The sequence below is a fragment of the Puccinia triticina genome, chromosome 2A, assembly GCF_026914185.1.
Source record: "Puccinia triticina chromosome 2A, complete sequence".
Taxonomy (NCBI): domain Eukaryota; kingdom Fungi; phylum Basidiomycota; class Pucciniomycetes; order Pucciniales; family Pucciniaceae; genus Puccinia; species Puccinia triticina.
The window spans coordinates 4,360,135-4,387,718 of record NC_070559.1 but is presented as its reverse complement, the minus strand read 5'-3'; the positions used below and the strand labels follow the sequence as shown (position 1 = coordinate 4,387,718).

Below are 27,584 nucleotides of genomic sequence, written 5' to 3'. Positions count from 1 at the left end.
GCCAGGACACTCTTTGTCTGTGCTCATCATGATATGTAAGGACCTCTGTTCCTCCCATTTGTATTTCCCCTCATGAAATTCCAGGTTAAAGCTCTCATCACTTGCATATTTTGCACTATCTCCCCTCATCACTTGCATATTTTGCTCTTACCTTAAATCAGATTACAGATACATTTGATTGCATAAATTAAAAATTAAAGATACATTGAACTTCAGATAATTACCCCCCTCTCTTGCTTGGTCCACCTTGACTCAACAGTTGTACACGAACTATCTCAAGCTCATAGCTGCATACTTTGCTCCTAAACCTCTCACCCTTTGCATATTTTGCTGATGAGCTTCTCATACACCCCTTCCCCATCTTGTGGTATTCCAACTAGACATTTGATAAACCCCCTGTCCTAGAAATCACTAAGGATCAGTAGCACCCAATCCACACCTCTCTTTCTTCTTGTTCTTAGGTTAACTCTCTTCCAACTCCAGAAGTAGTCAGGAGGGCAGCCTCAACAGCACCCTTAGCCTCAACATACATTATTACTAGTGTAGTTGTCTGTTTCCCCTCCCAGCTATTTTCCGTTTGTTCAGTAGTTCCACACTGGAACCGATCCTCCATGGCTCAATTTATAAGTAGCTTCTTTCCTTTCAATACAAGTTTCTCCAAATTCTGTCCCAGCAAGAACAAATGTGTGTTGGCACTTGACAAGTGATAGTATACCACAGTCTTTACTTTAAGATCCTTTGGAGTGAGGAATCAGAGACTGAGGGAATTGGGAGCAATGAACTGAAACCTCCAGGACTAGGCGGAGGCAGACTCTAAAGAAAAGATCATAATGTTCCGCGGGGCTCACAGCCGTGGCAGTAGGCAAACCAGCAACACACACCCTCAAATGTGAACTGTTCTGTTTAATCCTCCAAGGTTTCCCTGCCGAGGGCAGGCACAAACCTTTGTGTCCAGTTCTAGTCTATCAACAAGATATGCAAAAGGGACCAGTGTCTTGAGCTGAGACGTATGATGTGGCACAAGACTAACATTGAGCAGAATTCAATGATGACAATGAATTTGTTACAAACCAAGCATCATGACCATGTAGTAATAGTGGGCCTGCTGCGCTATGTAAGGCTCCGGTGGGCTCTCACTGGAGACAAGGAGGAAACGGGCGAGGGGGACAAGCCTAGCTTTTATTTCATCAGGCTAGACCGGAGAGAGGGAAAACTCTCTGCCGGACTAGGAAGAAGCGGGAGGAGAGGGAGGAGTCAAATCTTTGTACTTGAACATGCTTGGGGTGATCACATAATCCTGTAATCCGTTGGGGGCTTCACACGCTATCAGTAAAATAGGCTAGCGTATGATATCTGAACCTAAGGATGGGAATGAGCTGCTGTAGGCATTTCTTAAATGCATAGGATCAAATGATTTTATTACGCATTTAGATGCTGTTTTTTGTGCTGAAGCTTAGAAGGATAATAGTGCGCGATGACAAGTCCAAATTGTACTGAGGGGAAAAAAGGAAAGACATCCAGAAAAACCGAAGCCTCAAGTGGTAATCCAAGGACTCTAGACCTGTGTACCCAACCATTCCTGTTCTTCTTCGTATTCGATCTCCATACGCGGCTTTCTTTTCTTCTTTGTCTTGGGATCTTGTGGGTTGGTTGGCCTGATTTTCTTCTGGGCGGGTTGGCTTGGTTGTTGGTTAGCCTTTCTCTTGGATGATGATCCCTTGTCGATATTGAGATCAAGACCCTCAGCGTCATCATCGGACGCGTCACTGTCTGCACTGTCCGCCTCTTCCTCGTCATCATCGTCACTTAGCTGGAAACATCAATACAAAAAACGACATCAGGATAGTTACATAGATGAAGAACTGTAGAAATAACCGCCTTACCCCATCCCAGTCCTCCATATCTTCCAGATCACTTTCCTCTAAATCGCTCACAAACTCCCGCTCTTCCTCCTCTTCTTCGTCATCACTCTCTTCATCAGTTTCCTCATCCTCCAGTTCCAACTCGTTCTCTTGTTCCAGTTCTTTCCGTTTTTCGCCTTCCAGGACCGATCTCCAGACGTCCTCATTGACGTTCAGAGGTGCGTCACCATAAGTTTTGGATTTTAATCGACCGATCAACTCCTTTTCGAGCGTTTTGGTTAATCGGGCGGCTGATAAGGCTTTAGCTTCTCGGGCCCGTTCACGCCGCTCGGTTTTCGACTTGATCGCAACCAATTGAGGCCTAGGAAGTTGCATGGTTGGAGATTAGCTAGGGAAAATACACGATTCAATGAATTGGGGAGGTCAGAAAGCATATGCACGGACAGTTCTTTGTTCTTTAGTCTTCGAATCTTGATCAGATATTGAGTAATCTTTGTCAATCGCTGTTTACACCGGTGAATCATGTAATCAGGCCAGTAGATTAGAGAGCTATCGATCTAGATCGATGTTCAATTGCCCAGAAGATGCAAGCAGGATCAGAATGTGTCCTAGAAAGATTGACGATCGCAATCTATTGACAAGTCCTACTCAACTTGTTCAAGTGCCTTGGCGTAATTAGTCGATAGTCGTGTTTTTTCCCAGAGATTCGCGGGCGAGTGTGCACGCTCAACAGTCTTTTGAAACAGATATACGATACCTATATAGATAGAAAAGGTTTTAATTCAAAATGGGATTTCTCCTTTTATCCCAGACGATGGCCAGAGCTGCGAGCTTACCACCGATTTCTCTAACGGTTGCATATCGAGAGTTAGCCAATGGACAACTGGCTTTATTGCAAAGACCGGTAGCATTATATTCGTTTTTACAGAAATTCTGTCCGACCGCCTTGTTGTGAGAGTGGCCACCTCCTGGAGCTGCTTTGATTTTGTAAGAGCAGAACTGATGATTTCTATTTTCATTTTTATTTGCAAATGAAAATCAGAAAGAAAGAAGAAAAAAGCCCATTGATTTGTCAGCTATTGTAGTTGTGCCACCTGAGTGAAGAGAGTGCCAGCGACTTACATGATCGACCATACCATATCATCCGACTGCATCTTGTTATGCGGTCCCCGATCGACAGTACGAGTGAGATGCGATAGCCTATTGCCGTTTGAAGATGGAGATGTGCCGGGAGTAAGTTCGAGTGACAATGCTCCGGAGTTGAAGGCTGGATCCAAAAGGTCCGCTGGGCTCAAAGTGAATATTCAAAATCTCGTCAGTCCACCCTGAGCCCTCCTCCTGACCCAGAAGGGGGTCCCTTGTTGAGGTTGGGGAGTGAACCACCAGTTCGACTTCGTATCCTTTCGAAAGCATCAACTCCACGCGACTAACTGCCCTCAGATATTCAGAAGACACCGAGTTGTGAGTCATCTCTATGTATTGATGATGCTCCTCAACTGGCTTGGAACGAAACCTGATCATCACACTATTTTTTGGACTGATCTTCAGCAACGATGCCTCAAGGTCAATGGGTCTTCCTGCCTCGCTTTATCACTTGCAAATCGAGTCGATTTAACAACGACACAAAACACACAATCTGCATTACCTCGCATTGATGATCGAATCCACCTTCTAGACCGTCCCAAACCGCGCGCGGGGCATCCTACCGCAGTTGTCCGCTGAGCCAGAGTCTCCCGAAGCTACTACTCCACCGGAACCCCGCTCCAAGAGTTAATCGACAAACTATTTGACCAAACGGCCATTGACGAGCTGGAACTGGATCAAGATACCAGGCCCATCTGATCGACTCGTGGAAATCGGCCCGGCTGGCTGAATTACAGCGTGCCACACAAACCACAAATGCTTGGTCATCTGGCTTAAGACCTACAGGAAAGGAAAATTACGTTCGAGCGAGGTGGATGTTGATCCGGATTCGGCTCATGCCAGGAGAGGCACTGCAGTGGTTCTTTGCCTCTGGAACAACGTTGGCGACATTCTTAATTCGCCCTCCGACCAGGTTCGAGCGAGTAGACGTTATCACATACATCTGTTTTGATATCCAAAACAAGTCTCGTTAGCTCATCCGCCTCAAGACATATTGCTAATTACCCGGGCTCCAACCAGCCCATATTGATCTGCTTACGACAATACCTTGGCATTGGATCCTCATCCGTGATCTCTAAGACCAATGGCAAGCTCAGTGCCGGACTGTCGCCAAAGTTGGTCGACTTGAAATACCCTCTATTTGATTGGCGCCCTTGATTCATCGTCTCGCCTCTGCTCTCCCGAATTCGATCGTCGAGACGAAGCAGATGATTACGCTTGGCATTCGAGTTTACTTCTGTGTGACTCGTTCGGTTCCTTAAGCGGTTTCGCTACGTAAGCTGACCCATCAGAGCCATAAATTGACAATGGAACGCATAATAATTCATTTCTGATGACCTGCAGTGATTAGTACGTGTCATACTGCCTCAACAACACAGATAAAGACACTTTTCCCATTTGCATGATTTGTAACGTATGTCTTATACAACAAAAATAAATGAGAAAAGCTTTTTACAACTACTACAAATAAAAAAGGAGTAAGAGTGACTCCCGAAAAAAGAAATCGACCGTGATCGAACCATCAGAAGGTTAGGTTTGCAAAGCCTCAGTTGACGTTCTGGTGCGTGAGCGGTGTAGTGGACTTGTTCCAACGGTAGCCAGTACATCAGAGCAGGAGGACGTGGTGTTAAATGCGCGATGACATGTGCAGTGGTTAGGGTTGGATTGCGTTTTCGAGATGGTAGGATTGCAAAACCGGTAATTAAGAATTGAGCTGCGACGGTTCTAGATCATGCGGGCTACAACGAGACGGGCGTGATGTTCTGAGTCTGGAATTACGATCTTCGAATGGATGTACCGAGCGAGCTTCCTTGACGCGCAATCAAGACTTCATCATCCGGACTTGGGCCGTCAAAAGCGTTGGGTAGACAAGGTTGAAGAAAGAGATCCTTAGGCAAAGAGAAGAAAGACTGGTTTGATTGTCGATCTGGACGGGGGAGGGCGTTGGCAAACTTTGAGGGCGGTGCAAAGAGGCTCGGAGGGGTGGGTAAGAATGAGAAATCTCGAGCTAATGATGATGGTGAATCGACTCCCGCACGAAGAGTTGTCTCGACAATTTCCATCGGTCCTGATTCGCCTGTGGTTGTTGTTTTTGGTTGTATCGAGGAGGCGGATGTGGAACTAGCACCGGCCAGTCCGGCCTGGATGCGTCGCTGGAGTTTCGAAAGAGGTTTCTTGGGTTTCTCGGAGCTCATGGTTGAGGTTGTTGTCCGCCGGCTTGAGTGATGAGAGCATGAGCATTGCGCACTGAGCAGTTGGAGGGATGACTCAAGCCCCCGCGGTACGGAACACAGGCCCCCTCTACCCGCAGCATGACTTGCTGGTGAGACTGCGCATGTATGCACATTATCCGTTGGATGCTGTTACCCTAACCGGGCGAGCACCCCGGCGAATCAACTGCCCGTTGTACGAACCTTCCGGTCCACCCTCTTTACGCCGGCCCATCCCCATCACCAGCAACACTTCAAAATGGTCAGTCCATGCCCTCCTCCCCACCCTCGCCTAATCGCAAGCAAACCTCACGAATGATCATTCTTCTCCCAACAGACCAAACGAACAAAAAAAGTTGGAGTTACCGGTAAATACGGAACGGTTGGTTCGGGTCCTCATTGCCTCTCTTACCTGGCCCTCGACCAACGATTCACTGATAAAATCAAATTCATCCACTTGTAGAGATATGGTGCCTCTCTCCGTAAACAAATCAAGAAGATGGAAGTGACCCAACACGCCCGTTACACGTGTACTTTCTGTGGCAAGGTCAGCTGACCATCCAAGCATTGTATCCAATGATACCGTTCTCACACCTTCCTTCTCGATGATCCCAGGACACGGTCAAACGATCTGCCGTCGGTATCTGGGACTGCCGATCCTGCCGCAAGGTCATTGCTGGTGGTGCCTGGACTGTCTCGACAACGGCTGCTGCCACTGTCAGGAGGTCCGTACCCTACCGACAGCTTCTCCGTTGCATGCTGTCTCGACGGTCAAACTCATCTTTTTTTCTCCTTGCTCGCCCACTCGCAGTACCGTTCGTCGTCTGGCTGAGTTGCGAGAAGCTTAATTGTCCAATCCTCCCTCACCCGCTCCCTTCATGCAATGCCACCCATGTCCCTCAAACACAAGATCATTGAGGCACTTGAGATGCCGAAGTTATGGCCCATGCTTTCACAGACCGCTTCGAATATATCATTGGCTCTATTAGTCAGCTCGAAGTAGAAGGAAACCTGACTGACTGGGAGTAATCTCCGGCGGTCAAGGAGGCTGATGCCTCCTGGTGACCTGGAGGAATCCCTCCCAACCGACGAGGTTAGGCAACCTTGTTGACCAAGGGAGATCCCTATAGCCTGTCGACCGGGAGGGATACCCTCGGCGAAGTGAGCTTGTTACTGTCCCCGTTGGCCTTCCCGATCGACCGAGTCCCAACCTCGGTGATCGATTTCGGTCGGATAACAACCAGAAAGGCGAAGTAAAGTTGCGGGGACCAAATGGCCTGAATTAGACAGGCTCTGAACACTTTTGGCTGATGAAAAACCAATCACCCTCAATTTTCGTCAGCCGGTAAGGTTTAGCCCTTCCTTTAAAACGAACAATTTTAGACGACGGGCAGTCCTTTACTGGATATACAGACCCTGCAGAACCAGATCTACAGCCTCTAGCACCTTGCAATTTTTTTTTGATTTTGCAGCTGGACACAAAACAGCTGCAGATTCGAAGGGAGGTCATCCGAGCATTCCACACCTGGCGACCCCGGCAATGGTCACCAACCCAGCGGGTACCGAGGATAACGAGCTTAACTAGCCTCTCCTTCGGAGACGGAAGAGACTTGTGGCAAGTTTGCGACCGAACAATGAGAAACAATTCAGGTAACCTGTTTACATAATGTGGTATTGGACAACGCAGTTCGTAGGCTCCTAGCTGGAGTCCAACGGCACTGTTGCTTCGGCCAATATGATCAGAATTTAGCATAAAACCTGACCTTCCTGGCCGTCTCTCCCCTCCAAACCCCCAGCTTCAAAACTTTCATATTAGTAGTTAAATGCCCCTTGGACTCCTCTTTCGCCGCTTCTAAAATCTCACTTTCGCCTGCGCTTACACTTTTAGAGTTGCTCATACATAAAAGACACTCTTGGTTCGCTGCTTTACAAAGTTTACATTAACCAAAAATTACATATTCTGTGTTCCTACTTTTCAAAACTTCAAACCCTCACCATCAGTATGCTTTCAGTGTCACCCAGTTCAATCTGGAAACTAAGCGTTGTTTTGGCCGTGATTTCCCTTGTCAGCCTACCCATCGAGCTTGTCGAAGTCGAACGGCACACCCTTTCACGAAGAGCCGCGATCGGTACCGTAGCCAATGACGTTCGCTGCGGTGACAACTGGGGTACAGCTTCTGTTCCAGTACCAGCTGGCCAAGTCTGTAAGCTCACAAATCATGTGATTGTATCATAATGGGAAGTTGTTAAAGCTCTAAATATTGAAACCACATCAATCACTGCTCTACAACCTACAGCTTGTAGATCATACAATGGGAAAAATAAAGGTCTGCCTTACTTTTGCACAATGAATAAATGCCATTATGGGAGCAAAAAAGATAAGATACCACCTGCGGGCTACTCTCGTAGGTCTCAATTGTTTATCAGGCACTTTGTCAAACTATTGGCACTGTAAAGCCAAGACTGACAATCATTTTCTCCTCCGGATTTTCATTTTCTTCCCATCAGTCAGCGACTGGCGCTTTAAGGACTGCACACGCTACCCCAATCAAGGAGAGACAGGGAAACCAACAGTTGTAAAGTCAATGTCTCCAATTCAAATCTGGGCCCACAATACTAAAGCATATTTAGGTGTGTAATCTAGCTCTTTTCCTGACTATATTTGTATGGAGTGACTGTGAAGCTTACGTCCCTTAACTGGAAACCTTTGGACTTTAGTTGCCACAGGGTGGGATGATCCGTTGAATAAAATAACACGTACGTACAAATGCTCATGGGTCAATTTTAGTGATGCAAACAACCAAAGACCTAGTCAGTCCAAGATTTGAATTCTGGGTAATACCAAGTTCTGTTTACTAACATCATCTCATTATTCACAAATTCTCTCAGCATGTCAAGAATGCACACTCCAAGCCTATGAAGACCTTCCTGAACCAATTATCACTCCCTAGGGAGTGTGATAGTTCAAGTTGGATGCCGCAATTTGCTGATTCAAAGCATCAAGAAATACTTCATTTCTCCTGTAAAATCCTCTCTGCCCATTTTCAAGTATATGTAGACACTCTTCCATAATCAATTCATTTTGTGCATAATCAGGAAGAACCTGCCTTAACAATGACTTGATAGTTTTTCCCTCTCGAATTCAAAATTTCAAATGTACCAAATGTTTTTTTTTTCATATTTTGTTTCCAGACATGTTTTGTAGACAGCTTTATTTGAATACAGTCAATCCAGCATACTTATGTAGCTAAATAAACCCCATTACTACACTTGGCACCCTGTAGCATCCATTGGATGCTCTTTGGGCATCTTTTGAACAGTTTTGGTGTGAAAGCATCAATTGGATGGAAGAGTTTGCACAGAACTTTCCCCTTGGTGTAAATACATCCCCTCCTGGTGTAGAAAGACAAATGTGGCTCCAGGTAAGAAACTTTCAGATCCATCCCTTATAATGAATTTGTGGTTCCAGGGTCCTAAAGGTTCAGATGAGGCCTTCTATTTTCCAACTTTGTTGTATGGTACTTATAAGGAATTTAGTTCAATAAGTGATGATGGTAAAAAAGTGCCTCAGGAATTATCAGCTGTAGCAATAGTAAAACCAATTATGCAATGAAATAATGTGTACTGTATTTATTTGATAAAAAAAATGATACAATGTATTGTATCAGAAAAAATGATATGGTTGGTATTGTATTTTTAACAAACCACATGCTTCAGGGCAATTGGGGCTCAATTAAACACCCCATTCCAGTGATCCCCCAATTATTGGATTGGATCAGAACATCTTTGCAACCTGATCCACATGTATTGCATTGTATTGGTGACCCAATCCAATACTGATGCAATGTATTGGAGCCCAAACCAATCTAAAACCCAATCTGGTACTGACAAATTTTCCAGTCATCAAGAGGTCTGTTTACTCCTCTCAATGACCGGGACCATTCTAGTGCTCAAGAGGAATACTTAATCCCCTGGATGAATGGTGATTTGCACTCCACATGCGTACTGGCCAGTCATCAGGGGAGTATGTATACTCTGCTCCAGGACAAATTGGCACAGCAAATTTTCATGGAGGTGTATGTACCTCTGCTCCTGGAACTCTGTTTTTGAGGGGCTGTGTAGTAGTGTACCCAATCTATCAGCTTTTGGCAGGTTGAAAATCCTTGGAAAGTGGGAGCCTGCACTCAGGTTATTTTTTGTATTTATTTTTCATTCTTTCTTTGTGTCAAGCTGAGGAATCCAAATCTTCCAAGAAATTGGAGGGGGGGCAAGAAAAATCCCCTCTGCCTAGAGATGGTCACTTCAAATCTGGGTACCCGCAGCATTTCTTTTGCCATTTCCGGACATCCAAATCCAATGGCGGGTACCCAATGATATGGGCAGGTATCAGCAGATACCCGCCCCTCAAAATGGTTGTTGTAAGAATCAAAAGTGGCTGTGAAACCCTTTTGCTGAATGGCGAAGGGGATGATGGAGGTGTAAACTCTGCCCTTCTATACTATCAGATAACAAGACCCACCAATCTAAGCTTGGCAAGTTTTAATCAAGTGATAGGTCTGGTCTGGTTCCAGATGAAGTGGTTTGATGACAGGTACATGAAAGATTTGAGGTTTTATCCATTTGGCTGTTGTTCTCTCACCTAGTACTTGCCCCGGAGTACTGTGGCGCAGCGCCCCGTGGCAAGTACAGGGTGGAGAGGTCAAGAAGGGGGGTCCCCTTCCTTGCCTTGACTAGGGAAGAGAAATGAGCTAGTTTCATTTCGCGTACAGCTACCAGGAGGGTGTAGGGGTTCAGGCGCAAACCCCTGCGCCTTCAAAAAGAAGGGTGGGTTGGAGGTGTCTAAAAAATGAGACAACTCTGAAGTGGGAAAGTCTCTGATGGGCGCGGAGAGGGGAAGTTTGGAGCAATGAGCTTGGGAGCTTCTATTGCTGGGGGATTGATATATGAATCTCCCAAGTGCATTTGCGCGTGTGTCTTTGCATGACACTGTGCTTCATGACTGAAGCAGCCTGGCCACAGCTCTGATACATCAGGGCTTCCCACTTAGCCGCCTCCATGGACAGAGGGGAAATCACGGTGCCCTGCTTGCTCCCCGGCAATGATGATGGAAAAGGGTGGAAGTTGACTTGATGATTCCGGTGGGGGTTGAACAAAGGTCCTAGAGAGGGTGATATAAAAAGTTGAGAAGAGTGCCTAGGCTGAGAAGGGTATATGTCTCAGTTGAGAGTTGAACCAAGCACGGGGTAACTCACAACAGGCATGTGATATGAGAGGATGAGAATATGAGAGTGAGCTCAGTGGTCATTGCAGATATGAGGGATGATATGGTATGTTATGAAGTGTAAGGATCATGAGAATGACTAATGGGTGGTATCTGAATGACTGGTGAATACTGAACTGAGGGAAAAAAAACTTGGGGAGAGAGCTCTATATATAGACAAATGTGAGGGATTTTAGCTACAAGGGGGACCCTGGATTTTAGCTGGTGAGCTGCGTACAAGTGGTGTCAGCAAGGGTGGGCAGTTACGTCAATGGTGAAACTGTTACGCTCCATGTATTGTGTAATGGCTGTAACATATTTTTCTGTATTGCCGTTACATTTTTATGTATTGGTGTGAAATGAAGTATGAAGTGAATACTGTACAATGAGCTGATAAAAAACAAAAAAACAAAAAAACTGTAGCGGAGCGCATTGATTTCTTGATGCGCTACAGCAATTGTATTGGCAACGCCAATTTGTTTGCTGATGATCTGCATTGGTACACCTTGGCCCAGAATTGACGTACGCACATTCTGGCATTTTTTGTATTGGTGTGCAATTACACTACATTAATGTAACAGCTTTACATTACATGTGGCGTAATGGTTTCAGCGTTGGTTACGTTACAGTACGTTACGGAGGGCTAATTGGATACCCTAACTTTTTTTAGTTATCCAAATTAGCCATTTGCATAATGTAACATTTTCTTTGAGTAACATAACATAAAGTAACTTTTTTATTTTTGAGTTTGGGAGGTTTTGGATAACATAACTTTTTTGGGGTGAAAATCTTTGTTCAATATTTTTCAAAAAATTCCCTATTTGAATATTGAGTTTAGCATAATGGCACTGCCAGCAAGCAGGTGATGTAATCTGGATTTCGTCGGGATGACATAATCCAGATTCCAATTCAAACTTGCACCCCAGGTGTGTCGTCACCTGTCATTCTCAGTGGCAGGTGCAAGAGGAATGCACGACCCCCTCAATGGCCGGTGCTAACTGGTCATCAAGGGGAAATACACACCTGCCTTGATGGCCCGTCTGTACCGGCCATCAAGAGGAACCCCCTACACTCTCTTGTTGGCCGGTCAGTACCGGCCAGCAAGAGTAAAGTACTATTTGCACTCTTGATGGCCGCTACTGACTGGCCATCAAAATGTGATACAGATACCCCTTGGTGTCCTGTCAGTACACCGGCCATCAAGACAAAAATATCAAACTCTTGATGGCCCATACTGGCCGGCCATTGAGAGAAAAGCTCTTTTGTTGATGTGTATACACATCACCCTTGATGGCCCATACTGGCCGGCCATTGAGAGAAAAGCTCTTTTGCTGATGTGTATACACATCAACCTTGATGGCCCATCAGTACCGGTCAATGAGAGGAACATAATACACTCTTGATGGTCTGCTTCCGCAAGACTCGCTACCGGACCCTGCCGCAGCATCTGCTCCATTGGCCTTGGGTCCCAATGTCCCCTTTTCAGAGTCAGCCCCCAAGAAGCCTGCCAGAAAACGTGGTCGCCCTTGGAAGCCAATCATATCCGACAGCAAATTTCAGCCGGCCCTGTTGAGCGGTGCGGACTGGGAGCGCATCGCGGCCTGCTCGGCAGCCAACTGGAAAGCTCACTTCACCGCCGAGAATGTGAAGTTTCAAGCCCAGAACCCAGGAAATCCAAGGAAGTCCCTCCTCATTGACCTCGGAAACCTGGCCTCGAGTTTGAGTGATCGACCTGCGCCCACATCTCACAAAGACACCCCAAGCCAGAACTCCGCTCCCTCGGACGAAGTGGTTGCTGCTCAGAAGGCCGCGGGCACTCAGAAGGCCATGGCTGCTTGGAGGGCAGCTGCCGCCAGGGAAAAAATCAGCGCTGTCAAGTCAAAGGTACCGATGCGCAGATCTTCACGTCGAGTTTCATGATCTCTTTGCTGTTTCCCCCTTCCCCTTTCCTTGATCTCTTCCCCTGTCCTTGATCTTATCTGCTTGTGGTTCCCCATTCCCCTCCCTCTTGGCTTATTTTCTCTCCTCTCTCCTTCCCTGTTTTCGACCTCTTAATGTATCATGTGTTGCCTTGTTTTTTTTCAGGCCTTTGGGGCCTTTTTTTCAAGGCATTGCAATTTTACATATAATAGGCGGAATGTGTACTTTTACAATACCTTTTTTGCAATTTTATTCAAATTTCAAAAAAGAAGCTGCAATTTTATTTTTTGGGGCTTGGATATGTACTTTGACCATGGCCATTTTTAAAATGGCCAGTGGTGGTAGAAATTAGTTTGGAATTGCTTACAGTAAAGACCTCTGTGGCCTATTTTGCAATTTAATTTTTGCAAGGGCTTCTTTTGAGGCCCCTGATTTCCAGGGTTAAATTGCAAATTTAATTTATTTTGGCTGGTATGCAAATTTACAATTTCATGGTTTTACAATGTACCCACATGGTAAAAGAGAAATTGTAAAAATCAACAGCCCCATAAGAAATACTGTTCCACATATGTAATTATTCATTGCCCACAAAAATGAATAACTATCTCAGGTTGCCAAGCACTACAACTAGAAACAATTGATGTCACACTGTGCAAAACTTGAGGGATGGAGCTGATGCCAAGTCAGTGGAGGACTTCCTTTTGATCTGGAAACTCATATTTTTTCAGATTTTGCATAAAAATCTGGGCATTAGGACTCTAGGTCCTAGATTTCCCTGTAAAATGTGAAAAATCTGGAATCCCAGATTCATGGGAAGTCCTCCAGTTTCATTGATCTGAAGTGTGTGTCATTCTTTCTTTACGTAACGGCCCACCCTTGGTGTCAGAAGATACTAAATACAGGTAAAAAGTGGGGTGAGAAATGAAAGATAATCCAAGTTTATTAAAATCACAGAAACACAGAAGGCAAGATCAAAGTTTTTGCCTCTGCTCATTAGCAAAAATCCCATAAAAGTTTAAATTAATCCCCAAACACCCTGGAGGGCACCTCGGATTGACCCTCCAGCCTGTGCCAGAGCAACAGGCAAAAAAAGGTTGGTCAAAAATGTAATCAAGGAGACCCTAATCAAGTGATTAGTGGGCTCCAGGGAGGGGGTGGGACTAAACCAGATCCCCTGGGGGGACAAACAGCTTCCCTCACAACCTTTAAGTATCCAACCCAGCTGCACAAGACCTGGGTCCTCATGCTTTACACCCTGAAAACCTCAACTTTGGTTGCCAGGGCCCTGCGCCTGGGCAGAAACAATGCTGGCCTGTACACACTCGTCCAAGTGATTACAGGTCAGCTCAAGGGTAAAGAGGGAAGTCCCAGTGCATAGAACTGTGGTATTTGATGTGTTTTTTGAGACACTGGAATACTGATTTGTCAAATATTCAAATATTCGGAGATATTCAAAAGAAAACTTCCAAAAATCACCAAAAACATCAAAAAAGACATTTGAGGTGTTTTGGTTTGTTTCTGTAGATCAATGATTATTATTTTCACTTCAGACAGTCATTTTAAGCCTATTTTATTTCAATTTAGCGTGTATACTATGTATTGTGTGTGTTCTATGTAATCTTCTGAGAGAAAAAGGTGAAAAAAACATAAAAAAAAGGAAACTACTTGTCAATTTTAATGGCACTATATGCCTTATCAACTAGATTGCCTTGGAGCCAAGGTCTCATACACATATTAGACTCAAATGAGTCACCTGAGGGACAAATTCTTTTTAGACTAACAAGATTACCTGATTGAGAGAAAACACGTTCACTCGCTGCTGAACTGGCTGGCATTGCAAGGTAGTCCTTTGCAATCATCGAGAGTGTTGGAAGTACATATTGATTTTCCTTCCACCAGTTGAGGATGTCTTTCTCAAGTGGTGGATCAGACATCTGCAGGTAGGTTGAAATTTTGTTGTTTGATGCCTTTGATGGCTTCTTGTATTTCTATAATGGGTGGAATTGGAGTTTGTCCTTTGCCTTCTTGGAAACCAATTTGGAAGCAGTTGCATCTGTTTGTGATTTATGCTTGACCAAAACTTTTGCCCAGTAATTTTCAAAAGCTGCTTGTAAAAACCTCATCGCATCATCTTTGAACTGGATCTGAGTCTCGCCATTTGTATCATCATTGTTGTTTTGGCTGCAGAGGTTGGGTGTTTGAAGAGAGCAAGCTTGAAACGCGGATCCAAAACAACCACAAGTATTGAGTGTTGGGAGTAGACTATGTATTAGCCTTCAAGTTTGTCAATAGCAGCTTGAGCTGCTTTGATCATGACCGATCTCAATTGGCAGCAGGATTTGGAGAAATTCTGCATGTTTTCGTTGCAGTGGTCCATCAGCCCCTTGTACCACGGTATGACAATTGTTGGTGTTGCATAGAATTTGCCTTGGGTGTCAAGAGATGCCTGCTGGAACTTCTCCAAGAAGGCATGAATCCACTCATAAAGGTTCCAATCATCGTCTTTGAGCACTTCCTGTTACATTGGAGACATCTTATATTAGCATCCGACCCAAAGAATACACAATTAACATGAAGTCCAAAAGGAATACTGACAATCTCACAAGTTTTCTTATCATTAACCGCACGCACCGCATTGATAATTTGGGATTTTCCAGCGCTGGATTTTGCCTTCTTCTTTGATTTAGATTTTGATTTTTTTGCCTTCTGATTAGCTTGGTTAGTTTTCTGGTATGAGGAAATGAGGTCGTCGATTGCAGGTCTTTGAACAAGGGCTAAATCAAGCATGTTGAAGGTTGAATTCCAGCGGGTGGCGTTGTTGATGAGTGGCTTTCAAGCTTTAACATTGTTATCCTTGCAGAGACCCTGGAATGTGCTATACACTTGATTGGACTGTTGGATATGTAAAACTGCCCGAAGTTTTGATAATGATTTCTCAACAACTTGGAGAACTTTGTTTGCTGCTAGGTTTAGAATATGTGCAAAGCATTTAATGTGATCTTCAGGAGACATCAGGAGTTTGGATTTGAGGGCGGTCTGGATGAATTTGTTGTTGTTTGAAGCATTGTCCAACGTGATCAAGACAATTTGCTTTGCGAGATCAGAGAGATCTGCTTCAACAGTTGATACAGCTTCATTCTCGTCACTAGATTGTGTTTCATGGTCATAAGTATTGGATTTGGATGAGGTAGCTTTTTTTTCAGACGTCTCATCAAGTTCAATTAATTTCCTTTTTTTTGAATTCAAGTCGTCAAGTTCCTGATCGCAAAAGAATTCTTTGAGGATCTGGAGTATTTTGTCATGGATGTTGGCGCCAGTGTGCTTTTCTCGGAAGGGTTTGAAGCCAATCGTTGCTGAATCAGCCCTCCAATCTTTTGAGATGAAATGACACGTAAGGGATATATAAGGTGTTCTGCTAGCCGAGGACCAGATATCGGTCGTGAAAGAGAAGCGCTTGGATTCATTTCTCAAAAAGCTAAATACTACTGGCTTGCTATCTGCGTAAAGCCCCTTGATTCTACAAGAGACCATATGTTTGCCAAGTATTCTAATCCCCGGGTCAAGTCCATGGATCATCTTGATGAATTCAGGACATTTGACTTTGGCGTAAGGTAGCTGGTCTTTGATGATCCAGTCGATAAGATTAGAGTCAAAATTTGACTGTCAACACTTGAGCATAATCTTTTGGAGAGATCCTTTGGCTTTTATTGTTGGCATGGACTGAGAAGTGAAAGATTTCAAAGAGCTAAGAGTTTATTTCTTAGTTAGACTCTATTTATAATCTATATACAATTCATAGATTAAAAATAGAGAAGCTGGTATAGTACCTAAGAGCAAGCAACTAGCCGCTCTATCTTTTAAGACGAGGAGCTCGGTTGCTCTACCAAGTGTGCTTTGAGTTTAAGTTGAGAATTATTCCTCCAGTTCACTGCAGCTGTTGACGAGTTATTAGTCAGTTTAGGCTTTCGCAGAACTGCTGAGAGAAACATTTGTTTCTTACTGAACGAGGGCCTTTGGCTCGTATTGTCCAGTTTTCTTTGCTTTGGAGAATTGGCACAAAAGTCTCTTGACGTTGTCTGTTTCAGAGAACGTCAATGATCAACTTCAGTTTCCGTATTCTCTTTTCTAAGCTTTGGACACAATCACTCACCGCTTTTAGTATCTTCTCTTTGAGTAGCTACTGCGGCTTTATCGGTCTGTTTTTCATCCGGTTCAACGATGTCTAACAGATTCGGAGATAGCTCTTTAGTTCTTTCTCCTTTGATTGTTAGTTCTGAATTACGCTACTTACCTTTGGTTTTTGCTGTGATTCTTTTTTCTAACGGCGTTTGGCAGCGTGGTTCCACGTGTTGGTTCTTGCTGCTTGCGGATGCCAAAACTGTAATCAGCATTGAGCTGTCATCAGTATCTGCACTTCTCCCGCTGCGTGGCTTTGACTGCGGGGAAATGGTTCGCTTTGCTCACCTTTCTCCGCAGCTGTTTGAGCTCCCAGCATCTTCCTCAATTTATGAGGTCAATGCTGTTTGCCTTGGCATGTAATCTCACAGCCATCCATGCTTTGAGTCACAAGATTCGAAGCAGATTCAGAGATTGGAATGATTGACAGGTTTTGAAGCGCCTTTCTGATGACTGATCTGCCAACCAGCTTTGTTAGTAAGTCGGCAGAGTTGAGATGAGTCTTGATGTAGGCGAGTTTCATGAGTCCGACCGCTATGAGTTCTCGCACAAAATGCAGCCGGATCGACATATGCTTAGTCCGAAAACTGTTTTGCGAAGTTTTGCTTTTTGCAAGATTGATGGCTCCCCAATTGTCAATGTTCACCGTGATGTTGTTGTGATTTGGCAGAAATAGCGTTTCATCTGCGAGATTTACCACCCACGCGAGATCACGTCCAAGGTCGGACAGGGCCTTGTATTCCGCTTCCGTCGTTGACAATGAGACCGTGCTTTGTTTTGTTGACTTCCAGTTGATCAAGTGCCCGCCACCTAGAACTACATAGCCCGTGGTAGATCTTCTGGTGTCTGGGCAATTTCCCCAGTCGGCATCAACGAATGCCTTCAGTATATTTTCAGCCTGCTTCGCATATGTGAGCCCAATTGAGCGCGTGCCTTTGAGATACCTGAACACTTGAATCGCCGCTTGATAGTGTTTGATACCCGGTCTTTCAAGATATTGTGAAAGAGTGCTAACCGCATACAAGATGTCCGGTCTTGTCAGGATGCTAAGATAGTTTAACAATCCAACCAGCCCTCTGTAGCTGACTCCCAGGTTTTCAAATGCCTTCACTTCTTCTGCAGTCGCTTTCTTCAAATATTCTCTTGGATTCAACGGACACGTTGCCGGATGAAGATTCTCAAGACCAAATTCTTCCAACTTTCTGTCAATGTATTGAGTCTGATTGATTTGAATGCTGCCGTTGAACCTATCAATGTTCATTCCCAAGAGAAATTCCGCCTGCCCCATATACTTAATCTCGAATTCTCTTTCCATTTCTGCTTTAAAGACTTCTGGCTTGTTGCTAATGATTACTAGATCGTGAACGTGCGCAAAAATCCAGGTAGCTGGTTTTCCTTTTTCCGCCGTTCTCCAAAAGACGCAGGGATCCGAGATTGCTGCCTTGAAACCTAGCGAGAAGAGATAACCCAAGAGTCTCTTGTACCACACGAGTGGGGCCTGCTTCAAGCCGTATATTGCTTTCTTCAGTTCAAGTACCGAGTTCGCAGGACAGTCCAATCCCGGTGGCGGCAGGAGATTCACCTTGTCTTCAAGTGGACAGGTAAGGAAAGCGCTCCTTACGTCTAGCTGATGGATTTGCAACCCATGCTTTACCGCAAAGGAAAGAAGAAACCTGAGGGAAGCTGGTTTACCAGTCGGCGCATACTTGGCCTCAAAATTCAAGCCGTGGACCTGCCGAAACCCCTGCGCACATATCCGGGCCTTGAATTCGACCACTTCGTTGCTTGAGCCTAGCTTTTTTCTGTAGGCCCATGTCGCCGGGATCGGGTTGTCAGATTTGACTCAAACACGAACAATCCAGACGTTATGCTTGTGCATGTTCTCGACCTCTTTCTTTTCCGCTTCCACCCAGCTTTGACTTTCCGCACACGCCATGGCCTGCTTGTGATTCTTGGGCTCTATCAAGACAGTCACGATGTACGCCTGCTTCCGTTCTCTCTTCCTGTCTACAATGTTTCGTCTATCGATGTTGCCGATGATTTCCTTGCCCGGAAGCTGACTTTCGTCCTCCTCCCAGTCCTCGGACCCTTCGACAGGTTCTTCCGCTGGAATGGCCCGTTTTAGCTTCGCTAGTATGTCCTCAATGTCCGATCTCTCCGCCTCGCCATCATCATCACGCTCTTCCAAGGTTGACTCCGCCTCTTCCTCCAAATCTTCAAAAGGCAGCTCAGCCTCCGAGTTGAACAGCGGTAGCCGATCCCCATTGGATAAGTTGTCAACTTGTAGCCCCTCCTGAGTGCGCCACATTCGGGAAACGTGCTTTCATCAAAATGAGCATGCTAACCAAGTTCCTGGTGAGGTTTGGAACAAAAAGCGCGTCTTTGAGCGTGAGAGTCCCTCCATTTGCTAGCGGTAGCAACGCGTCACCTCTGGCAGTTGCCACTAGTTGCCCAGGTCCACTCCCCGTCGCGATATCGATGCATACGGGACTAGTAGTTTTGAAGTATCCCATTGAAGTCAGCATGTGATTGCTGGCCCCCGAGTCAAGGATTGTCGTTTGCGACTTCAATAAGCCCGAATTTGACAGGAAGGTGAACGACGGCCGAATGTTGTTACTGTCCAATTGAGCACTCGACAAATCGGCCTCGGCATGATAGGAGGAGCTCTTCTCCTTTGCTTTCTTTGCGGCTGCGGCTTTCTTCTTTTTGAGATGGTCTTTGAAAAGATTTGGATGAAGAGTCCAACACTCATCTTCCGTGTGGCTTGCCTCAGGATTGTGCTTCTTGCCCGGACACGTTATCGGCGCATACGTCCGCTTCTTCTTGTTTGCGACATCGGCTACCAACGCAGTGGATGAGGTGTGTGATGAACTAGTATCTGGAGCCTTCCGTTTGTTGGCACGTTCGAATCGTCCTACTTCCCTCAAGCGATTGATCACGAACTTTCGTTTACCGAGAGAATCGAGATCTCCGAAAAGACTTTGCATTAAGAAAGGTCTCTTTTTTGTAATACAACTTATGATACTACAGCAGATCACAAAGTCTGGAACCACCATCCCTAGCGAATCAAACTTGGAAAGACACTCCTCGATACCGACTATGTAAGCCGCCATGTCATCGTTAAACTGGGTGTCCTCCCACTTCGCCCAGACCTCATAGCTCGCCAATATTGAATCTGACGCATAGACTGACTTGAACATCTGCCAGAGCTCGTACGGATTGCTTGAGTTGTCCTTTTTAACGACGGTGTTGAATACGCCGTCGGTCAGATTCGCGCATAGTAAATTCGCCGCCTTTTGCGCTTTAGTCTTGGCTTTCCGATTCATGTTGGGTAGAGGTGGGTTGTCGATGTAGTTCACCAGATTGTATTCAGATAGCACCATGCAAATTTTCTTTTCCCAAATCTCAAAGTTCTTGCCTGGGAACTTGGGAACCTTCATCATAGGCTTGCCGCTTGTGCTGTCGCTCGAGTCACCATCTGAATCGGCCATTTCGTTGTCTTGCTCCTAGTCTTTGCAATTTGATGTTGCGTTCGTAGCACCAAGACTGTAAATCTGAAAGATTTCAAAGAGCTAAGAGTTTATTTCTTAGTTAGACTCTATTTATAATCTATATACAATTTATAGATTAAAAATAGAGAAGCTGGTATAGTACCTAAGAGCAAGCAACTAGCCGCTCTATCTTTTAAGACAAGGAGCTTGGTTGCTCTACCGAGTGTCAGCTGGCTACTATGGCAGAGCCACTGTGACAAGATACAAATGAAAATATAAAAAGTAGTTTTACATATGAAAGAGACATTATTACTCTTACATATGTAAAACTAGGCAAAAACATTAAAATACATATGTAAATAATTGATTACTTAGCTTTGTGTAATCAATAAGTAAAATATTATAGAAGATTCTGATTCTACGGGTAAAATAACCTAGGGTACCTCTCTTACAAGTACCCTTAATTATTATCCCTTCCTTGTGTAAACTAACTTCAAAGTTTAAGCAAGTGCATCACGCCCCGCGTGAATGATCTTGTACGCATATGTATATATAAGTACATATGTTTACACCCAGTTTTAGTGATGTAACTGAGGTGTTGTGTATAGTTTAAAAGATGGCTTTATTGGTTGCGTGGCGCACCCAAGCCCGCGCGCAAGGTGTACATATATGCATATTGCATAAACTGGCCCGTAACCAATGCGCCTAGGCTACTAGTAAGTGAGAATGGGCCAGAATACGCCCCAATAGCAATATTACATGTGTTATATGTCTTGTACACATGTAATCAAACACCAAACAAGATGTAATTACCACGTCATTCAATATAAAAACATTCTAGACTGAAAAGAACTCTTGTAGCGTGCTCAGGAGAGACTAGAAAGCACCCCAGCTTCTCCCAAGCCTCACTACATGTAAATTACAACTGTAGTAAATATGTAGAAGGGGTCAACTGAGCTGGAGCACTTAATAAGCGACTCCAAAACATGTATGAAGCACTGCTTGCACGTGTACAAGTGCACAGAAGCCAGTTCTAGTACCTTCTGTGGCACATTTCCACGGAAATGAGCGTCACAGAACCCCCAAACCAGCCCCCATGACGTGTAAGGCATGTGTAAAATCACGCAGAACCTCTGTAAATGGTCCTTGGCAACCCTTGTATCCAAGCCCCAAGGTTCCACAACCCACAGCGCCTTCTAGCGCAACCAAATTGCCTCAGAATGCGCCCACAAGTGTCCCCATGTCCCCTGGGCGCCCCTGGAGGCCTGCCTAGGCTATAAAAAGGGCCCTTTCTCCGCCCAAAAGGAGATTCCCCAGCTTGACATTACCCATTAGTATTTTACCCGCCTTCAACAGCCTCATTAGCCTGTGATTTGCCAGGTAAAATACCTACTTTCGTGATTTTTAGCCCCAATTTCCGCCCTGAAGCTGTCCAGTAACCACCCTGCCCTCAAGTTTACCTCCTCTGAGCGCCTCCAACTGCCCAACTTCACGCCTGAAGAACCTCAAGTCACTCTAGGGTCTTATACTAGTAAGTTTAAGCCCCTTCTCTTGAGATTCTCCGCCATTTCTTTCCGGGATTTGAAACACCCCTGTTTACAGGCCCCAGTTCTTCATTCTAGAGGGATTAAACACCCCTGATTTCTCAAGCCCCTCTTAAGATTAATTATATCAATTTTATTACGTCTAAATTGGCCCAAATTGCCCTATTCTTACACCATAATTCCCAACAATTACATTGGAATTATCCCTTATAACCTTGTCTTAGAGTTTTATAACTCTAATCTTTAGCTTTGCACCACGTGTAGCTAGAAGGATAATATCCTTGGCATCACGTAGGCTGACACCGAGTCTGCTTTGAGTTTAAGTTGAGAATTATTCCTCCAGTTCACTGCAGCTGTTGACGAGTTATTAGTCAGTTTAGGCTTTTGCAGAACTGCTGAGAGAAATATTTGTTTCTTACTGAACGAGGGCCTTTGGCTCTTATGGTCCAGTTTTCTTTGCTTCGGAGAATCGGCACAAAAGTCTCTCGACGTTGTCTGTTTCAGAGAACGTCAATGATCAACTTCAGCTTCTGTATTCTCTTTTCTAAGCTTTGGACACAATCACTCACCGCTTTTAGTATCTTCTCTTTGAGTAGCTACTGCGGCTTTATTGGTCTGTTTTTCATCCTGTTCAACGATGTCTAACAGATTCGGAGATAGCTCTTTAGTTCTTTCTCCTTTGACCGTTAGTTCAGAATTACGCTGTAAGACTCAAAAGTGGTTATGAAACCCTTTTGCTGAATCAAGAAGGGGATGAAGGAGGTGCAAGCTCTGCCCTTCTATACTACTAGCTACAAGACCCACCAAGGTAAGCTTGGCAAGTTTTAATAAGTGATAGGAGTGGTTAGCTCAAGATAAGTTTCTCGTGACACAGTATAAAAAGGTTGTTATTCAGTATGTAAGGGTTGTTATATGTAAGTAAGAGGGTTGAGTGGGTGCGTAGGTGTTTTGGGTGATGGGTGAGTATAAAACTTGATGAGTAATAAAATGAGGAACTGCAAATGGGGGGGAAGAGAGCTCCTTATATAGACAAATGTGAGGGGTTTTGGCTCCAGGGCAGCCCCTGAGTGAGGTATTTTAGCTGGCCTGGACTGTACAACATGAGGGAGTTAAGAGGGAGTGGCTGTGTACAATTTATGCAAGGGGTGCATACATGAGGAGGGGCTGTGCCAGATGATGTCATAATTTATGCAAGGGGTGCATAAGCTGTGCAGGGAATGATCAGGTGATGTAATAAGACCAAACAAAGTGGAGTTAGAAGGAACTAGAATGTGGGGAACCATTCAGTTGAAGGGGCACAGCCTGCAGGGGCAGTGCTGCATGATGTCATGTAAATAACAAACAAAACCAAACCAATATATGTAGTGGGGATAGAATGGTGCGGGGAATGTGACTTGAGGCGCCTGACAGGTGGTTGACTGGGTGCTACAGGTTGTCCAGAGGGTCTAACTTCCAGTGTAGTGGGGCTCCAGTGATGCTTCCAGTGGGGAATAGGGGTTAATTTAGCTGTGGAGTCCATTTATGGTGTCAAATGGATGTTATCTTGAGGCCTTCTGTATGTACACAAGAAAAACTTTTGATTTATCACATTTTTGCGTACCACAACGCTACTTACCTTTGGTTTTTGCTGTGATTCTTTTTTCTAACGGCGTTTGGCAGCGTGGTTCCACGTGTTGGTTCTTACTGCCTGCGGATGCCAAAACTGTAATCAGCATTGAGCTGTCATCAGTATCTGCACTTCTCCTGCTGTGTGGCTTTGACTGCGGGGAAATGGTTTGCTTTGCTCACCTTTCTCCGCAGCTGTTTGAGCTCCCAGCATCTTCCTCAATTTATGAGGTCGATGCCGTTTGCCTTGGCATGTAATCTCACAAGAAGCGGCCGGGCTACTAGAACTGAGGGGAGATTCAATGCCGTCTTTGGCATTTTCAGAAGCTTCAAGGGCAATTTTACATTCACCGGGGTGCTTACAAGCCATGTGGTTCACAAAATTTGCCTTCGTTGTTTTGTTTGACATGAGCACATCGCCACAATACTCAATCAAGCAGGTACGTTTTCCACTTGAATCAGGAGGACCGAAAAATGAGATCGCTGTCTCTGATTGGTTTACACCAATCAATTTACGTCTCTTGAGCTGGAATTCCTGTGATGATGATGGAATGGATTGCAGAGCGATATTTGGCGTAGGATCTTTGTCATTCGCCATGATTCTGCTGGTGTGATTTGTAAACAAAGCAGGATAGTTTTTTCAGTCACTCTCATTGATTGGCAGATATCAGAACTAATTCTATACTTACCTTCCAAAGCTCCTAGTGGGCAGGAACCAATGTTGGTCACAGGTTGTGGTCCCGGTCGCGGTGCTCTGTGAAGTGCTGTGGTGGTGGTACTTGATGATGCCCAGGATATAAGATATCTGCAGCCCCGGTTCTGGGTTGTGTATTATACCCTGGGGCCCATAGACGGCTCATTGGAGCTCCTCCGGGGCCCAAATGGCCCCGGGTGGCAATTTGAGGAAATATTTGATTTTGTTCAAATATTCAAGCAAAAATATGCCCTGGCATTATTCAAATTGAATCAAATACAAATACAAATACTCGAATTGATTTGATTCGAAGTGCTATGCACTGAGCGCAGCGTTTCACCCTTGCTCTTGCCCATCACTGAAGTGTGTGTGTATGTCAACCACTTCTATGTCTTGAACATCCGCGCACTGATCCAGGCGGACTCGATCCTCATCCTCGAAGACCCAACCTGTCCCTCTGCGCTCTCCTGCCCCTCCCCCCCTGCTCCCACCACCAACCAAGACCAAGAATGCGCGTCCCAATACTCCTTCCGCTCCGCCTTCTTGTACAACTTGCTCAACAACCTCGTCAACCATGGCGTGCCCTCAAGCAACCCTTCTCTCAGTGCCAAAAAATCCACCAAGCTGCTCTAACACACGCTGTCTGTGAGAAAGAAACTGACCTAAGTGGGAGAAGCTGAAGCTGCTGCTGCACTATTTGCGGCGTCTGTTGGTGTTTAACGGGTGTGCACTGCCTGTCCAACGATGTCTCGACAAGATCCTTGAAAACTCTCCGCCCCAAAACCCTATACAAAAGAAAAAATGCTGATTTTAGTGTGTGTGTACAGAACAAGACAGTTTTCATCCTCTCTGCTTCCCAATTATCATTCAGAAACAAGAAGCAGAATAAATGAATGTTGTGCTCTCTATCACCAACACATACAACACAAATGCATATACATGTGTTACATATATTTATATACATTGGGCCTTCTCCAGCTATCCACAACACCATAAGCGCTGTGCTATACGCAGTGGGTTTAGGCCTGCTTTGCTGGCGCTTTATCAGCAGGCGGTGTGGAACTCCGACTGGTGCTGGGCCTTCGGCAGTTACTGGAAGGAATGTTGCGCTGAGCGCTGCCTTCGCGGTGATCCAGGAAAAGGAGCCGAGAAGATTTGAAAAGATAGCGTTTGGGGGGGGGGGGTTGTTGAGAGACGACGGGAGTTAGATTCCCGTCGGCAGTAGTTTTGTTGTGAAGGATCTGATATGGAAGGAAGACCGGCAGAAAATGCCGGAGGATGTCATCTAATGGAAGGGATCGGGAAGGACTCGAGGGCGCTGAGAGTTTAACTCTGAAGACACACACTTTGGATTCTGGCTAATAGACTCTGAGTTGGATTCACAAGAAGCTGATGAAAATGATCTGAAAAATTTGGTTCAGACGAAGTCCCATGCCGCCCCATCATCTGAGTTCAAGCTGAACTCAGACTCCGGGGACTGTGACATGTTGTGGACAAGTCATCATACACCTGCGTGCCTCTGCGCGCGCAACAACAACAAAAGGAGAGAGAAGGGAAAAGAAAAGAAACAAGACCAACAAAACAACCTGAGACAAAACAGAAACAAAACCAACCCTCCACATAAAAAACCTCTCCAACGCGCGCATTTAGAAACAAAGGAACATAAGACGGGAAAACAGAAAAAGAAACAAAACAAACAAAGCAAGAACCAAGGGTCCTTGATCCTGAAACATCTTGAGGATTCCGCCGCGCGTGAGCGCACTGATTAATCTTGAGGCTTAGGTCTTGAAGTCTTGATGTACTGAACTTGAAAAAATCCTTTGCGCCACGGGCGCCACAAAAATGATCACCACAGCGGGCCGCTACGCTTTTTACCGATTGTTCTGAGAGAAAGAAGGTATACATTTTTAGCACGCTTTTTCAACGGCCCATGGCAGGATTTTGCTACGCTGACCGCTGGAGTAGCGTCAGACTGCTCCGCTGAGCGTTAAAAAGCGGCAAAACTCGCTGAAATAGTGATTTTTGGTTGCTAAACACGCTGAGCGCTGAAGTAGCGGAAAAAACTGCGATGAGTGCCAAAAAGCGGCAATTTTTGCTGATCTCCAATCCTAAGTTCAGCGCACTAAAGCGCAGGGTTGTTCTGCGCTCTGCATGTCATTCTCAGCAAAGATAAACTTGGTGTTCAATAGGGCTGTGGCACAGTTCAATATTGGTGCTATGAGATGAGTTCAATTTCAGCAGCGCAGCCGCAAGTTCCCTAGTTCTTACATAAATACGTGCGGTGAAAGCCTCACCGACGCAGGTTATCTATGCCGCTTGAAATGCTGATCTCAGACAGGTTTGATCCAGCCGGAGATCATTTTTGATATCCAATATCTCGGTCCTGGAGACTGTGGCGCACGGTTATATGTTACCTGGAGTTGCTTGCCTCTTTGGCCTAAGGCTGATGTCATTTGACATTTAAATATGTTCGTTTCATTTCGTTGGAGTGATGCAACAGATAGCTATGATTCATCGAGGTAGCAATTTTTTGACTGTTGGTGCAACGCAATAATGTATCATGGACTGTGGAGCATCTCCTTTTTTACTTCAATGGGTTGACCACCCTTAGCCAAGGTATAAAGTTATGGACAACTAAGAATTTTATTTCTTGTCAGATTCTGAGTGGAAAACTATGTACAATTGCAATGAATTTGATTCCGTATAAGTTGAAATGCCAATTACCTAAGAGCAGGCGAATTTGCCGTGTCTCTGAGCTTTATGTGTAGAGTGGAAATTGGGGCACGAAGCCTAGGAGTGAGAATTGGAAGGAAGTGGGATTGGCTAGGAACTGAAGAGAGGAATAAGGCTGTGTCTTTCTCTTGGATAACAAATTGACACGCTGCGTTAGCATGCTGATTTATGATCGTCTTAATGCGACTAGTGAAGGTTGTTTACCTCTTGAGTTCAGCGCACTCGTGTCTATACTGTCGAGTCTATTAGACTGTGGAATTGTTCCTGTGGGAACTGCGGATGAGCGGTGCTCAAATTAGCGAGCTGTTGCCTGAGCACTTCGTAAGTGGATAGCTTACTCGTTTGTCTTGGGGCTGATACGAGCTGATAGGTTGTCTGAGCTGTTTACGCGGCTGGATATTCTTTGAGACAGTGAGCTGTGATGTATGAGCAATGATTAGTCTTGTGCCTCATTCATGATCTCAAGACTGCTCTTTAAGTACTCACGAGACCGAAGGTTCTGGAATCGCGGCTGCCTTGGAGTTGTTAGATCTTTCCGTCGCGGCTTGCGCCCTCGGAGTCTGGTTGCTCGTTTCACCTGCTGTGTTTGGAGATGGTACAAGTCGGAGTTAGCGACTGTCTATGTGGCTTGGTTTGAGCTATTGTCTGAGAGGGTGAAACTTGGAACTTACGTTGCTGTGCAACATAGTCTGTTTGCCCCCTGCGCCGTTTGGCGGGTTGCGCAGCTGGCACTGTATTCTGACACAAGGGTCCAAGCCTACAATGTTGAGCGACTCGGATCAGCACCGCGGTCCACCAAATGATCCCCTGCCTTTCAATTCTCGCGACAGGTTGTCTCATGCCCAATCCATCCTATGAGTATGGCCCAACCAGCCGAACCGTTTGCCGGATGTCGATGTGAACAATAAATCCTGTGTACCGCCAAAACATCCCAGTCGAGGTCAGT

The 27,584-nt window shown here is 45.2% G+C and overlaps 3 protein-coding genes across 3 annotated transcripts; 2 read left to right on the top strand and 1 right to left on the bottom strand.

The window, feature by feature from the left end:
- Positions 1 to 1,555: 1,555 nt before the first annotated feature.
- Positions 1,556 to 5,200, bottom strand: PtA15_2A463 (uncharacterized protein; the record flags this gene model as incomplete). The annotated part of the gene is made up of 8 exons (XM_053166486.1): positions 1,556 to 1,810; positions 1,884 to 2,223; positions 2,307 to 2,419; positions 2,516 to 2,619; positions 2,699 to 2,745; positions 4,053 to 4,276; positions 4,526 to 4,719; positions 4,804 to 5,200. The coding sequence occupies 8 exons, from the start codon at positions 5,198 to 5,200 to the stop codon at positions 1,556 to 1,558; spliced, it is 1,674 nt and encodes a 557-aa protein (XP_053017703.1).
- A 274-nt stretch (positions 5,201 to 5,474) lies between these two features.
- Positions 5,475 to 6,063, top strand: PtA15_2A462 (uncharacterized protein; the record flags this gene model as incomplete). Its single annotated transcript, XM_053166485.1, has 5 exons — positions 5,475 to 5,477; positions 5,553 to 5,597; positions 5,679 to 5,762; positions 5,831 to 5,940; positions 6,027 to 6,063. The coding sequence occupies 5 exons, from the start codon at positions 5,475 to 5,477 to the stop codon at positions 6,061 to 6,063; spliced, it is 279 nt and encodes a 92-aa protein (XP_053017702.1).
- A 1,154-nt stretch (positions 6,064 to 7,217) lies between these two features.
- On the top strand, positions 7,218 to 8,166 carry PtA15_2A461 (uncharacterized protein; the record flags this gene model as incomplete). Its single annotated transcript, XM_053166484.1, has 5 exons — positions 7,218 to 7,419; positions 7,513 to 7,620; positions 7,724 to 7,846; positions 7,934 to 8,026; positions 8,105 to 8,166. The coding sequence occupies 5 exons, from the start codon at positions 7,218 to 7,220 to the stop codon at positions 8,164 to 8,166; spliced, it is 588 nt and encodes a 195-aa protein (XP_053017701.1).
- Between the last annotated feature and the right edge of the window lie 19,418 nt (positions 8,167 to 27,584).